The sequence below is a fragment of the Thermobia domestica genome, chromosome 7 (genome assembly GCF_964235325.1).
Source record: "Thermobia domestica chromosome 7, izTheDome1.hap1.1, whole genome shotgun sequence".
Lineage (NCBI taxonomy): Eukaryota > Metazoa > Arthropoda > Insecta > Zygentoma > Lepismatidae > Thermobia > Thermobia domestica.
Window position 1 is genome coordinate 76,071,324 of NC_137460.1, and position 17,251 is coordinate 76,088,574.

At 34.5% G+C, this 17,251-nt stretch overlaps 1 protein-coding gene across 3 annotated transcripts in view; it reads right to left on the bottom strand.

Moving 5' to 3' along the window:
• The window catches only part of LOC145690204 (uncharacterized), a 300,212-nt gene that overhangs the window by 62,264 nt on the left and 220,697 nt on the right, over positions 1 to 17,251 (bottom strand). For all 3 annotated transcript variants that reach the window (XM_081764867.1, XM_081764866.1, XM_081764868.1), the window contains one exon: positions 3,473 to 3,617. In XM_081764867.1, the coding sequence (XP_081620993.1) occupies positions 3,473 to 3,617 (145 nt within the window). The remainder of the gene's footprint in view (positions 1 to 3,472; positions 3,618 to 17,251) is intronic.

Sequence of the window (17,251 nt, forward strand, 5' to 3'; positions counted from 1 at the left end):
CATGTTGCACACGATGTTCATGCCTTGTTCCGAAGATTCAACTAGAAAATGTTGCGTCAACCTGTTTACAATGACCTTTCATTTTATAACTTTCAAATCGTTGGTTTTCTACAGAAGAAATTCAAAGGTCAGAAATTTCACACAGATGACAACATGAAGGTCGATGTCCGTCAATGGATCGAAAGTTATCTTAGAAATTTTACATGGACGGCATTCGTAGATGAGTTACACAATGGGACATGTTGAAGGCTTATGATGACATCTCCTGAAGCATATGGTGTGTGGTACACTCGTCATGGATGTCTTTACATTGTTTATGAATGGTAGTTAAATACCAAGTTAGTTGTTCCACAGATATTGTCTGTAAACGGGCTGCAGTTGATCACACTATATATTTAGAAAGTTTTCGAGTTGAACCACCTGCTCCTTAATGGAATGCAATTGGAGGCAGACTCCTTATCCATAAATAAAGCTACTTAAGACATAATGAACATATTGATACATTGTTTCATTTAGTTTTGTGATAAAATCTTATGAACATCTTATGTCTGACTATCTGAACCAAATTCACATATACCGAATAGTTTATAAAACTATAACGTATAGCCATCAACAAAGTTGCTATACAAAGATATGTACAAACTCCGGGGGGGGGGGTGATTCGTGACGTCAAAAGAAGACAAAATGTCCTCTGGCATATTATCGAATTACGCGTCGTGTACGACTGACAGGAGTGCCAACTTGGAATCGAAACCAGAATCCTAAAAATTGGAACGGAACAGAAAGCTGTACATACAATTTTCGAATCACTCGTACACGAAGCAGAATTTGTGAACAGGCAAAAGGACTTCTTGTCTTCTTTTGATGTTACAAATTATCTCCCGAATATGTGCAAATGTTTCTGTTCCGTTCCAATTGTCACAATTCGATTTTTGATTCCAAGTTGACACTCCTATCACTCTTACGGATTTCGACAATATGCCAGAGGACTTTTTGTCTTCTTTTGGTATCACGAATCACCTCTCGGAGTTCGTGCACATCTTTCAGATTCACCCTGTATAATGTATCTTGATGTATTTTACTGTGATAAATTTTCCACAATTTAACATTATATTAACAATATAACTTAATTTATAACAAAGCACCGGTATTTATTTGTTCAGTTACATTTCGTTTGAAAATTCTATTCCATAATCTACAAGTTATTGTAAGAAATAAAGAACAAATAGTATAATGCTCTTTTTCTTTTCTTGAGTTCTAACAAGAAAAACAAAGAACAAATAGTAGAATTCTTTATTTTTCTTTTCTTTGGTTTCTAACAAGAAATCAAAGTATATTTAATATATCGTACGTAATATCGTAAGTTATATGATTTTTTTAAAAAAGACACTAAGAAGTAAGGATTTATTCAGCTTTCATAAGAAATTCGAGATTTTTCCTTTTACTATTATTTAAGCACAACTAAGTTACTTTTCAATATTGATACCAATGATAGCCCCCCCCCCCTCCACACACACACAAATAAATAAATAAATAAATAAATAAATAAATAATACTAAAAGTTCTGTGCACAAGACTCCAGGGTATGGATTCCGGTTATTTTGTTTCACAGAACCCAATTTCGAAACCCCAGGAAGATCAATCTTGTCAATTTCTTGTTATAGGCGAAAACCTTAGGTAATTTGGATAGGGAGGATACTCATAATTCAGCCATACAAAGAAACAAAAGTTTTGTTCAGCGAACCCCATGGTATGGATTCGATGTATTTTGTTACACAAAATCCAATTTCGAAACCCCAGGAAGATCAATCTTGTCAATTTCTTGTTATAGGCGAAAACCTTAGGTAATTTGGATAGGGAGGATGCTCATAATTCAGCCATACAAAGAAACAAAAGTTTTGTTCAGCGAACCCCATGGTATGGATTCGATGTATTTTGTTACACAAAATCCAATTTCGAAACCCCAGGAAGATCAATCTTGTCAATTTCTTGTTATAGGCGAAAACCTTAGGTAATTTGGATAGGGAGGATGCTCATAATTCAGCCATACAAAGAAACAAAAGTTTTGTTCAGCGAACCCCATGGTATGGATTCGATGTATTTTGTTACACAAAATCCAATTTCGAAACCCCAGGAAGATCAATCTTGTCAATTTCTTGTTATAGGCGAAAACCTTCGGTAATTTGGATAGGGAGGATGCTCATAATTCAGCCATACAAAGAAATAAAAGTTTTGTTCAGCGAGCCCCATGATATGGTTTCGATGTATTTTGTTACACAAAATCCAATTTCGAAACCCCAGGAAGATCAATCTTGTCAATTTCTTGTTATAGGCGAAAACCTTCGGTAATTTGGATAGGGAGGATGCTCATAATTCAGCCATACAAAGAAACAAAAGTTTTGTTCAGCGAACCCCATGGTATGGATTCGATGTATTTTGTTACACAAAATCCAATTTCGAAACCCCAGGAAGATCAATCTTGTCAATTTCTTGTTATAGGCGAAAACCTTAGGTAATTTGGATAGGGAGGATGCTCATAATTCAGCCATACAAAGAAACAAAAGTTTTGTTCAGCGAACCCCATGGTATGGATTCGATGTATTTTGTTACACAAAATCCAATTTCGAAACCCCAGGAAGATCAATCTTGTCAATTTCTTGTTATAGGCGAAAACCTTAGGTAATTTGGATAGGGAGGATGCTCATAATTCAGCCATACAAAGAAACAAAAGTTTTGTTCAGCGAACCCCATGGTATGGATTCGATGTATTTTGTTACACAAAATCCAATTTCGAAACCCCAGGAAGATCAATCTTGTCAATTTCTTGTTATAGGCGAAAACCTTCGGTAATTTGGATAGGGAGGATGCTCATAATTCAGCCATACAAAGAAACAAAAGTTTTGTTCAGCGAACCCCATGGTATGGATTCGATGTATTTTGTTACACAGAATCCAAAAATGCAAAACCCAAGGACAATTGACCGTGTCAATTTCTTTTTATGGGTGAAAAACTTAGGGAATTTGGATAGGGAAGATACACGTAACACAGCTATGAAAAAAAAAAATCTGTTCAGCGGTACGTATTTTATTTCATGGGCGAAAAACGTGTGTCCTCCCTATCTAAAATCGCTCAAGCTTTTCGCCAATAACAAAATATTGACACGGTCAATCGTCCTGGGGTTTTGAAATTTGGAGTTTGTGTAACAAAATGCAACGAATCTATACTCTGGTGGTCCGCTGAACAGAACTTTTAAGTTTTTTTCTATCTTTTTTTTTTTTTGTGTGTGTGTGGGGGGGGGTTAAATCTTTTTTTTTAATTTCCTGCATTTGAAGACATTTTACTGAAAAAAAAACTTAGATATTGTGTATAAAGAAATATACTTTACTATTTTATTTACCAAGAGTGTGCAATACATGCATACTTCAAATGAAATTATGTAATTAGAAAACAGAAACGTATTACAGAAATTTACCTGTTGGGCTACTTCTGCAGCTTTTGCTTTCAAATTTTCATTCTCCTTTAACATCAATTTCATTTCAGTCTCCAAGCGACATATCTTCCTTTGCATATTCTCAAGGCATTGATCTTTGTCCAGGAGCCTTTCCTGAAGATCATACCTGCCACAAAAATATTTACATATTTATAACCAAAACAGTTTTAAATTATCACACTATTTAAAGAAAACAAACGAAATAAAAATGGAATTACTTAACCCTTTCGGACCTGGTGGTAACATTTGCGAACATCATATTTTAAGATTAATATAATTACTCTGAAGGATTCAAAATGGCTGGGTTTTCATGTCAGTATTTTTTTGATTTTGTCTAAATCACTTTCCGCTGTTTCTCTGGTGCTTTCATCTGTCAGGAAGCAAAGCACCACGACGGCCCCGTAGGCTGTTTTATTCTTGGCGAAACAAACTACAGTGAAACCTCCCTTAACGGACACTTCTCAATAACGGACACCTCTATAATACGGACAGATTTTTTTGTCCCGACAAAAATATATGTTTTCTTACGGAACAAAACCCTCCCATTTACGGACACTCTCAGATACGGACGCGGACAGTTCTTTTCCCCAAAAACGATTGAATAACCTCTTCATAGCGGACAGGAATTGTTCTCGGTTCTGCGATATATTACAGTATACAGAAATTTTTTTTTTCCCATAAGTATATTTCTCATGAGTCCAGACCTGGTGGGTGAACCATCAAACAGAACAGCTGAACTTGAATTTTTTTCCGCAATAAACTGCTTTCTGGCGAAAATCTTAGAAAATATTCAATAAGAAATAACACTCATGCAGGGTTAGTCGTAAGGCCAGGAATTCTATGCGAAAGATCTTCCCTTCCCTAACAAATTTAATCCTTTTCGTCTGGACCTCGCATCTTTACCGACAATTTCATAGATAATAAAACAAACATTGTTTGTTTTACAATAACATTTTCAACGAGCAATGCTACCTCTCTTACTTTATTGGATAATAAACACTTTTCTTTTCCTCATGATACTGGAACAAGTCTGGGCTGGAGTTTGACCGGCTTCGTTTTTTTATTTTCTCTAAAAGTATATTCTTTGTGATTGGGCCTGGGTCAGTAAATATGCACCCCCAATAGCTTGTCTTTTCATCCATTCTCTCAACGAAGATGCCGCGCCAGTACACAAACACACACACACATGTTTCTTCTGCAATCGTACTGAGAATTTTTAGAGGACACTTGCTAGTGAGTTTTATTACCGTTGTAGAGAAAAAAGCATGCCTTTTTCGTTAAACATTGCCCAGCAATAATAGACTATGATTTAATAGAAATGAATTTCTCCTTCATCCCTGCAAGTAATTCAAATTATACTAAATAAGACTATTTTCATATTGAATTTTACGTATTTACGCCAATACATAATATATTTACTGTATATTACTGCATACAATTACCCTTATGGGAAATTAAATTTGTGTAATCTCTATAACGGACACCTCTCAGTAACGGACAAAACTTCATGTCCCATTGGTGTCCGCTGTTGAGAGGTTTCACTGTATTTGCAATAAATTCTCCTTCTGTTTTAGTGATATGTTTTGAGTTTCTAAACTAAGTAAATCACAATGATGTTTTCGAATAATGCCATTTTGTATTTTATATACGTATTTCAATCCTAGTGCACGCAAAATGTATCGTCCATAATTCTCTAAATATGACACCCACAAACAAACTGACGGTTGTATTTCATTTGTTAAGTCAAAACGAATAATAATACAAAATAAAAATAAAATCAGAATAAACAAAAAATCAGGTGTGAAAGGGTTAATTAAACACTGGAAAACACATTATTAATATTAATGGGAGAACAACACTTACGCAAAACATTCGAGTCAGTGATCCTACACATTAAAATAAGAAAAGTGTGCATGCAGACGTGGGAAATAGTTTATAGTTTCGGAGTTCGAGTCATCCAAAAGTGTGAAAACTACATCGCAGTATGCGTTATTCCGAACTCGAGGAACCTTGAAGCTGGATGTTCTTAACATCTCCGACTTTTCGCCGACGCATTTTGTATTCACTGCTGTCAAGGCTCACTTTTTTTTTTTTTTTTTTTTTTTTTTTTCCAAGTCCGAGCATATCTGGAAATTCTGTTGGGAACATGTCTGAGAATTATGCTCTGTGGGAAATCCCTTGTGGACCCACTGCACATTACTGGAATATGAATATTTTTGGATGGCGTATATGTGACTCCCGCAACTCCACAGTTCCTCGTGCTCGAAATAACGTGTCTTGAAATTTATTCTTTCCATGCTTTTGGATGCTTCTAGCTTTGAAATTATGTACTTTTTTTTCCACAGGTCTACATGACCTTCTAAAATTATTATTTTGATGTGTGGAATCATTTCTTACAGTATATCAGTATAGTTCATCAATACATAATATATAAGATGGGCTCTTTATCATGAAATGACTTTGTAAGTTTTAACTAATAGATAAAAATATTTATATATTTTGTGATGCAAATATCGTCAGGGGGAAATCACTTGACATACTTTGCAATATCACCAGATTAGCAATATCACCAGTTATATTTTTTCAGATGTTCCTATGTCAGATGATTATATTTAAACGAAAACGTACAATACCATATTTATTATTCAGCATTCCAAACTACCGATACTACAAAATCATAAATATCCAAATTTTTGCAAGCCACTATAACAGTAATAATGAGACATCGTGGCAATGTCTATCTAAAGTATTTTAATGTCAAATACTATGACCACAATATGGCATAGGAGGAGATATCTACAAGTTCGTGCAATCTCCCAGAAGGAGATGAACTGCGAACTCTTTAGACATGCGTATTATGGTTCGTTTCTTCTAAGTTCAGCATACAAAATCAGGATTCGTAATTATACAGGTAAATCATTTAATTATTCAAGGTGAAATGATTGACAAACTTGAGGCACGGAACTTTATCAAGCTCCTACATCTCCAGAAGAAATCAACAAAACAAATTCCCGAGATGATGAAAGCAGTTCATGGAAATAAAAGCCCAGTCCATGAGATGGTGGTATCCAAGTGGAAATGTCAATTTCAACCTGGACACATTGGATGTTCCTAGATCTCGAAGACTACCTGTCACAGATGATGCAGTCATGATGGAGAAAGTAGCAAAGATCTGAAGACACAAGAATAATCATTGAAAGTGTTGTGATTAAAATAGGTGTTAGTTATGGATCCGCCTGAAATATAATTCATAAACTGCTGTCTCTTTAGAAAGTAAAAGCTTTGAGCTTTACGTCCCACAGTTATGCCGTGTGGGCTAAAGGACATGGTGATGATAAATGAATGAAATGGTGGAATGAAGAAAGTGGGGAAAAATGGGAGAACCCTGAGAAAACTCACGACACGGTGTCTGCCCACCACAAAGTCCAGTTGGCGCGAGTTGGGATCGAACCAGAGATTTCATCCCACCAGAGGTAAACGCTCTACCACTGAGCCACCATGGATCACCCGTCTTCAGGAAGTGTCAGCAAGGTGGGTGCCACAGCTTCTTACTTTTTTCCAGAAAAAAAGTTCGAGAGGAAGCATCAATGGGAATGTCGAATCGCTAAGTGTAATGAAGAGTACTGTTAGATTTTAATATTTATTCTTTATCAAGAAATGTTAACTGCTGGATATAGAAATATTCCTCATTTTCGTATATATATACCCATTCTTGCTTTACACTTATTAATTTGGCCTATCCACATCTTATTGATGCATGAACTGCTATCGGGTGTGTATCATTATCTTAATTGTATAGCATCTTCTTAATAAAGGACCAATTTAAACTTATAAAACACAATACAATTTACATTACATTAATTTCTAACGTTACCTCAAAACTATTCAAAACATAACCATAAGTAGATATCAATTTTCTTGACAACAGCTTCTTCTAACCAGCACATCATTTGTCTTTACGATAATTTACATCTTTCCTACCAATAAACACAACCATCATTTCAACCTTTCCTCAAATAAATGAGCATCCTTGCGCCATTTTCCTGGGTCTTCATTGTTCTTTATACTGCTCAGACTTAATCGAGAGCGTAGATTTGTCTGTACACCAGTTTTCTCCTTGAATCTTAAGGACAACTCATAGTCTAAGGTCATTTGTGGAAAATTCTCCTTGGTGTAATATGATTGGCTAATCACTGAATTTTTTTGAAAACTTTTTTTCTTTTTTTGGTTCATTTGAATACTGCACCATTGTTAGGTAGCTAGTGCAAATTGGGTAATCGACTGCAGAAGATCAATAGTGTTAAAGGTTTACATAGTCGTGATTACATTTTTCAATCGTAAGACTTTCCAAAATAGTTTTACTCAAGTAATGAGAACGTCTACTTGCTAATCTATGAATCATACACACTTATTCTTCTTCGGATTTTTCTTTCGTTATATAGGTATCTTGATAATACCTAGAATTCGTCTAGATCTTAATTCTTATTGTTCTATGTCCTTACGACATCTATTCAATCTATTGGAAGTCTTCTTGTTTATTATACAGTCCCACACATAGTATCTTAACATCATGTAACGCCATGCGCATTATTTAGTGACTCAGCGACTAGTGGGTGAAAATTGGGTATATATTTAAGGTTCAGAAAGAAAGGAAATAAGCAAACAGTGGAAACACCCCTATTCTCCATCCTTAAAAATCAAAAGGTACAAAAGTCTACCTTCAAAATCAAAAGGTATCTGGTTGTTACTGTTGGCAGACAACAATGCATTAGCTCATTCAACCAATGCATCCACAGCAAAAGCAATGCAGTTAAGGAATTAAATATTGGCCAGTACTCCATATTCACTGAACCTAGCACCAAGTGATTTCTCTTTTCCAGGAATGAAGCCATTTTGAAAGCAAGTATCATATTTCTGAAGTAAAAATGCGAACTTTTTGATACCTCTAGTATTTTTAATACATAGGAACAAAGTTACAAGAGATTAAAAAAACATTTCTTAAAAAGATTTTTATTTCAAAAATCCGCTTAAAGAAATATCACACATAATTTTAAGCAAACATTAAGATCATAATGCTGTTTAAAGCTATTTGATATTTGAAATGTTGTTTGTGCATAACGTGAATTTATTTATTTTTTAGCTACATTTTGCTCTAAAGTAGCCTCTATATTTTACCTTTCACAAGAACAGTAAGACGCGAAGGAAATCCACTGCTGTTGTTATCCGTTATCGAGGCAGCTTTTTAAAATTCTTTTTTGACGGTACCAACAGTGCTTCGACGCGAATAGCGTAGTTGACGCTGTGCATTGTTCAGTTAAAACGAAAAGTTTTTTTTTTTTTTTTTTTTTTTCTTCAGAAAATGTCTCTCTATGCGCATTCTGTGTCTCGTATTCTGCTCTTATTGAAAGTTCTAGAAAAGAGTACGGTAAGAAGCCATAAACTGGAAAAAGTTTAAATAAGAAGGCCTTCTACCAGCTGATGCATGCTTAAGTGTCATGTTTGTAACTAACATAGCAGTGGCTGAAAAACATCTTACCTCATGTGTTCGGCAGCATTTGTAACATGGAAAACATGCTAAGAATAAAGTCCAGAAAAATTATCAAGACATCAGTGCTTCAAGCTGTTACAAAATGCAGAAAAAATCCAGTCAAGGCGCAATAAGTTTCTCTTGGTATAACATAGGCATGTATACACTGTGGTATTCCTCTTCACAACTTAAAACATCCTTTAATACATTAATTCCTAAAAACATCTACGGGAAATGCAGTTCCAGATGAAAGCAAGTTACGGAAGAACTAAGTAAAGCCTGTTTACGATGCAGTCTCTCAAAAAATCATTTCCATTCTCGCTGATTCTCCGATGGCATTCATACTTGATGAAGCAACCAATGTTCGGAAAAGGTATCTGTTAGATATTCTGGTTACTCCTTTAACGTTAAGTCCCGTTAAATTTAGGCTGATGAAAATGTATGAACCAGAAGAAGCTAGTACCAGTTCTGTCATGCAGTATTTAGCCGATGACTGTACAATAACATGGCCAAATGGAATTGATTACGATAAAATGCTTGATCGCAAACCAAGAACCCTTTATGATATTGGCTAGTAACAAGTTGAAAATGTACACCAAGACAACACGTGTCTTGTCTAGCCTGTGCTTTGCATAAAGTGAAGCATACAAAGTTACTAATGAATTCATCTTGTTGAAGAAATTGTTTACTAAACGTCCTACAAATGTCCTTACACACAAAGAAAGCACTAAAGATCTTTACTTACCTCCTCCTTCCAAGTTTGTTGTGACTCACTGCGGAATGTGGTTAAAATGCCTTATTTTTTTTAAACGGAATTAAAAAAAAAAAAAAAATCACGAACTTCACCACTAACATTGACGAAGGCTGATCTGCTGCATAATAATAATTAAAAACTGAGTCAAGATCTGAAAAGAACTTCTATATTTACTCCTTCAAATCTCTTGGTACATCTGCAAACCAACTAGAGGAAGGGTGATTGCAGCTGCTGAACGATGACAGACTTTACAGAATTAAAGAAGAATCTAGAAGGATTTACATTCCAGAAACTGGAAGAAAGTTTGGTCAAACAGACATTTTTAACATTGCAAGTGCTGATAATTTGCCTTTATAAGGATTGCTCTAAAGCTTGCCACTCCCGTACCAGTGGGCACTACGTAGAAAGGTTTATTTTTGACAGACAAGGGCTTAAATTTTGAGTTTTTTAACATTAAGATATACGATGTAATTCAGTACAATTTCTTCCTCTTTTACAGCAAAATAGAGAATGATGACAACATTGATGTGAATCCGTTAAACATTGTAGTTTGTAAAACATGTGAGCTTATTTGTTTTCCTCCAGTATATTCTGTGGATTCGTTGTTACGTAAAATCATGTAATACATTTACAAAAGATGCTACATGACAGAAGTATGACTTTTTCTTCTAGTGTAATAGAAATCTATACAAGTTGCTAAAGTAAAGCTTTTGTTGGTCAATTGAAGTTGAATGCCCTTTTTCAGCACCTCAGCAATATAATACCAGATCTATTGTTTTAAGTGGAAACAAACCGAATCCTCTACTTAAGTTCATATTGGAGATAAATACCCCTACTCCGTCTGAGAACTGGAGCAAAGATAATGCAGACAACTTGCAAGTTAGCATTTGTTCACGAAGCAAAAAATGTTAACTTAATGTAAAGCGCCCTGTTTAGAACAATGTAAGGAATAAACTTACATGGATCTTTGTATTATTATTATTTCTTACTTTCCCTTTCATTCATAAACCAAGTTTTAGATAACAGCCGAAAAGCACTTTAGACTGACATATTAACAAGAGGGGAAAACTGGAACGTGCTAGCATTTCTCTAATAAGCTGAAGAATGTCAGGCTATCTGGCCTCCTGATTTGAAGCCAGGAATTCGCGTATGCCAACCACAAACATTAATTACTCGCTTTTTTTTTTTTTTTTTTTTTTTTTTTAAATATCAAGATTAAAAATTATCTGCAATCATTTTATGTATATCGTTTTGAAGTTAGTAATCACAATAGAACAACGATGGGTGAACGCCAGTGTTTTAATTAGCAGCAAACCATATTAACTTAGCTCAGGCTTGCAATTGATGCAACTGAACAGTTGTATTTCCGACATGGTCTAAATCTACAAATGCATGCAATTGAAGCAACCTACTTTAGCTACGATGCTATTGGTTCCTAGCGGAAACGCTATGGAACATCTGTTAGACTTTGGATGTAGGGGGCACGATGGCTGTAGTACAATACTTACTTCTGGTGCAAGGGGCTCCTGGATGCGACTCAGGTCACGTGAGTTCTCTTGAACATCGAGTCTGCTTTTTTCTCGCATTTATCGCATTAATTGTTCTTCATTACCATTTACTTTAATTAATGATCTATCTCGTTAGTCTAAAGGACATAACCATGACATGTTAAATATTTAATTTTCATTCCGTGATTGAAGTTATTTGTTACACTATAAATTCAGTTTCCAGTCTGGTAAATGGATGCAAAAATTCACACAAAGCGGAAAATGGTACAAAATATTACACAGGTTCACTACGATTCGTTAAAGTTCTTGCTTGTCCGTTCTTACGTAAAGAAACCGCGTGCTAACATTACAGCTGGGCTAATAATAATAATAATAATAATAATAATTATGAGAATTTCTGCCCCCAAGTTTCTTTGAATTTATAGGGTTGAGCGAAATGATGAATATACAAAGCACTACCGTTAACATAAATAAATAAATAAAAGAATAAAAAAGCAAAATGCGAATTTCGCATTCCAACAACAAAAAGATTAAACTTTCTTCATTACTATCACCGAAGAACGAAATATAGTGTATATGCAAACAATTGTTGCACATACAACGAAAATCGTCGTATGTAAGCTTTTGCATCTTTATTTCACTAAATAGTATTTTCTAAATTCTAAACAGTTATACAGAGAAATTTTAGTATGAAGTGCAGGACTGATCAATAGCCTTAAATGGAAAACTAGCACTTATAAAAAGGAAGTATTTTTCTTTTATTAAATTTAGTTAACTTGAAGGTTACGAATAAGAGTGTATCAATTAAAGAATTCCTAATACGTAATGTTATATATGGTTTCAAACATGAAAACCACAGTGTCTGATGAAGCCAATACGTTCAGTTAGTTGGCGAAACTATTACACAAGTTATTTTTAAAAATGAACGATGCTTTGTTCAGTGATTAGTTTTAGTTTTCTAGTTTAAGATATGTTTGTAGTTAATTTTTTATAACCAGTCGTAAATTTTTCGATATGTTAGCTTTAACGTAACTTCTTGAACATATTAGCTTTCTAGGGTTAAATAGAAAAGCAGTACTTATAAAAAGGAAGATTTTTCTTTTTTCCTATTAAATTTAGTTCCTTTCAAGGTTACGAATAAAAGTATATCAATTCCTGCTACGTAATGTCATATATATGATATGGAATCTACACGCGGCTTGTAGTTTCCATGCTCTAATTGGGTTGTGCTCAAAGGGAAGTTTTAGGAAAAGTAACACTTATATACTGGTAGGTGAAAAAAAAAAAAAAAGAAGAAAGAGAGAAAAAGTACGGGCCATCGCACTCATAAACTAAATCTTCGTACGCTGCAGTTAATAATGAAACCTTTTCTTGTGAAATACTAGCAAAATTATAAGGTGATTTTTAGAAAACTTCACCCCCAAATATAAACTACCCCTTGTAGATCTTTCCAAAGTAATAAATAACTTATGCCATATGTTACGGTTATTAAAGGCATATTTGTTTATAAAATAATAATAAAATCGCATGAGTGCTATTTTACAAAATAGTAAAAAACACTCAAAGTGCAGACTATGCTTTTGTGGATATTCTCATGGAAGTGATGTGTGCAACATTGTAATAATAACGAAACATATAGTTATGAAATATGACCGAAGTCACCTGAGTCGTTTCTGAGAAAGCAGTCTGTAAATAAATTCATCCCACGGGTGAACTATTCCTTGCGATTTTTTTTTTTTTTTTTTTCGTAAGAAATCATCTGCATAATACTATGGACTTATTAATGAAATATTTACAGATTGGCTTCGATCGTTTGTGAGAAAATCGTCCAAAAAACTCATCATAAGAACAAACTACCCTTCGTACGTTTGTCTTTAGGGATAGAAAGAAAGTCCGAAAATATCCCCTGGAAGATCGCATAAAAACCTGAAGCCTAAACTTTGATTGAGATTTTAAACTGTATGGTCTCTAGGAGAGAGTACATCAGGACAAACAGACGGACGGATTTCGAAAAATCACTTTCTCGGTATCTATCGGCCATGAAACGTGCAAATGCGCTGAAATCTCTCTTTAAAAATTTTTTGCCACCTCCCCCCCCCCTCTCTCGACCAACATATGTGTCCTCTTCTTTCGTCGCTCGAAAGTTAAAAAAAAAAAAAAAAAAAAAAAAAACTGTTCATAGAACCCATCATCTTTGTGTACTTCATATTTTTAGCCCGATAGTATTGAATGCGATAATCATATGAAATTGAGTATTCACCTAAGCATCCAAATAGCAATCTAAACGCAAACATTTCAGCGACAAGTTCAAGACATCTTCAATGCATATCCCTTAAAAATGCCTATGTTGCTTGTTGGCACATTTCACATAAAATTTGAGTACTGGTCAAGGGAAGACTATACATACTTTAGAAGTCCTTCGTAACAATACATACTTATGTTCGTACATGATATTTAGGGCAAAGTGATATGGAATGTTTCATTCGCTGTGGCATATATACCTTACCATTTTTGTTTTTCTAACTTCAATGTTGAGTTCCGGTAATAGGAAAAAAACAGCACAGGTTAAAACAGATACGTTCTAATAATCATTAATAATTCTCTACAAAGCATAAGCTAATTCTCCCTGAATCGGAATAAAGGAAATGAGGATAGTACAAAATACTAACAACGGAAACACTATTCTCGTCAATCAACGCAAATTTGCAAAGGATAAGGACTCAAAATGACAAAAACCTGTCGCTCAACTGGCTGCGTTCGGATTGCTATTTGAATGCTTCGATGAATATTAGTTTAGTTATTTCAAACGACGAAAGGAAAGAAAGTAGGGTCAAAAAAAAAAAAAAAAAAAAAAAAAATCGAATTTGAGATTTCAACGGATTTATAAGTTTCATGACATATACATACCGAAAAAGGGTTTTCAATATCTGTCCGTCCTGATGAACATTTGCCTAGAGGCCAATACCGTTCAACGTATCGAGATCAAATTTTAAATCTAAAGTTTTCGTATTTGCTTCCTACTCCTGAAAATGAGAGTAGTTTACTGAAGGATGAATATAAAAATTTGCTATTTTCTTGAATATGACTCTAACGATTTTGTCCAATTTGCATAAACCAAACTTTCAATAACCACCCTATACTGTGGTATAAGTCGTGTCTCTGGGAAAAACTGAAAAGGTGTAGTTTACTTTTGAGGGTGATTTTCGAACGATTTCCTCAAACTCGTCTAGGGTGATTTTGTTCATATTTCACTAATGACTTGACAATATGACATAACTCATTTGTCCTGCAAAAATCTACGAGGGGTAGTTTTTTTTTTTTTTGACAATTTTATCGAAAACGACCCAAGCGATTTTGTTCGTATTTCATAAATAAATATTGCTATAATGCTGTATAAATAACTTCCATAAGAACATCCACAAGGGGTAGTTCACTCTTAGGGTGAGCTTCACTGCTTTGTAAAATAAAGACTTCTGAGAATACAAATATTTCTTCAATAACCTTAACACACTGTATCACCCACTTTCTTACGGGGAAGTCTACAAGAGGTAGTTTACTTTTGGGGATGTTTTCTTTGGGCGAAATTTTGTCCGTACTTCACACGAAAGTGTTTCATTAATAACTGCAGCACACGAAGATTTAGTTTAAGAAATTAGGGTGAGAAAGTTTAGACCTGTGGTCCGTATCTTTCATTATTACTTTTTTTATGATCATTTCATATGCATCCTATTACTTTTTTTTTTCTTTTTTAAGTAATTACTGAATGTGACGAAATTATACCGTACCTGTTGAAAAATAACAAAAACACAGGAAACTGGGTTCAATTTCAGGTGGTATTTGTTTTATTCATTGTACAAAGCACTTAATTTTAGGTGTTTGTAATGCATTCGAAAACATGCTCCCAATAATAAAAGGAATAATGCATCACAAAGGTGTACAGGTTGTTCTTTACGATTGATTCAATTTATTCCTCGACAAAGTTTGGACAGCTCATATCTAGAAACTGATTCAATTAGTCTATATTCCATTACTGACTGAAACCTATCTACATTCCAACCATTCGGTTCCAACTTAGACAGATGGCCAACTTACAGAAAATAAGTGTGATTGGTGTATTTTTAGAATAGAATATCTAGTATAACTTGATTGTAGAATTTTAATAACTAATGGCAGGACAGCTACTTCAAAATAATGTATATAGAATAATCGTAACAATACACAGTACCAGAAAAAAATTACTACAGTATGTACAACTATCTCGGCTGTACACACAGATCTCGAAATCTTTTTAACTGTAGAATAAGAATTTTTCATCTGAGCTGCTGATTGAACAGTGACAAATATTTTATGGTGGTGCATTCTAGAGTATTTCTTTTATTCTCTTAGGCACTTATATACATTCTAATTTTGTACAACCATTTCCCAAATTTCTGCACGTGCTGCTTCTTATTCACATCTCCATCAGCACCCCTTTATCAAAGTACTGCTCTGGCCATTGACCTCCAAGAAAAAATTGTGGGAATCCTTTTTTTTTTTTTTGTCTCCAGTCACAAATACAGAACATGTGCCTCTCATGTGGAATACAAAAGATTTAAGAAAAATAACGAAATGGTACTTTGCGTGGCCAAGATACGCAGGTAAATTTATCATTATCATCATTGGGTAAACATTGCTTTAATGCGGTCAACTTCCAAGGTAGACAGGTGGCTAACTTACAGAATAATATGTAATGAATGTCTTATAGGAAAATGCATGTTTAAGACAAACCAGGTAAAACGTTTACACTTACCTTACGTCAAATTAATCCGTGCTATGACAGATAACATGTGTGAAAGAAATGCATTACAAAACACCTAAAATCAACGATAAACAGCGGAATTTGTAAGACGTTGCCAACAAACCTCGTTGATTTCCGAAAATTTATTTACGTCTTCATGCTGTTAAGATACTGTCCTTGGAAACTCAAACTTACAGTTGTCACGATGTAAGCCTGAGCATGTACGTTTTGTACAATCAGCGGCAAAAAACCTGCAACATGAGCATATCAGTTTATTGTGAAATGACGAAGTCTTTTTCTCCAAAATAAGTGTGAACGGGAGGAGACCGAGGTTTATCCTGGCGCGATTCGTTCCACTTAGACGTTATGTTCATTCCCTGTGCTGTTAGGCGTAGTTTCACAATAAACTTACATCCTCATGTTGCAGGTTTTTTGCCGCGGATTGTACATGCTGCCAAAATACAACAATTGTATAGAATTCACAGCATTGCATAGCTCATTATAATAAATTCCAGTGAAACAAACTTTAAAATTATGACAAAACTTTGAGAAGCAACTGTATTATATAAAATAAACTCACCTGGTTCAAAAGTAAAGTTAATGTAGTCTGTCCCATTGTGTATTACCAATACTGTATATATTTATTTATTTATCCCCCCCCCCAAAAAAAAAGTATAAGCACGACGACAGATGACGTACAAACATAGACATCAAATGTTTGGAACAAAATTTCTGGAGCTTCCTTGTGGCGTACGTTTCAGATTCCTGGTTACAGCGTATGTGGTTCGAATCTGACGTTAAGCTGCAGTTCACGTCTCATATAGTTTAGATGTGAAAGGGACGATAAACTTCAATCAAATATAATTTAATATAATTTGAAATACCGATATCCATGTTCAAACCAAACAAATATAATTTCCATTTTAACTACAAACTACTAGTTTCACGATTTTTAAAGGGCTGTGTGAATATTCCCCCCCCCCCCTCAGCGCAAGAATCTCAAAGGGTAGTGACATCTGTTTTTAATTTTTCTATTTTTTAAGTATGTACGATTTCTGTGTAATTTCCGAGTTACTTCCAATCCTTACTAACCATGAATTAAAAGTTTCTTCCTTCGACCTCAGATAACAACAAATAAGAATCAATAACATCCATTGAAGCTTTCCTGGGACGTACTGCAAACAGGTCTTCTCAG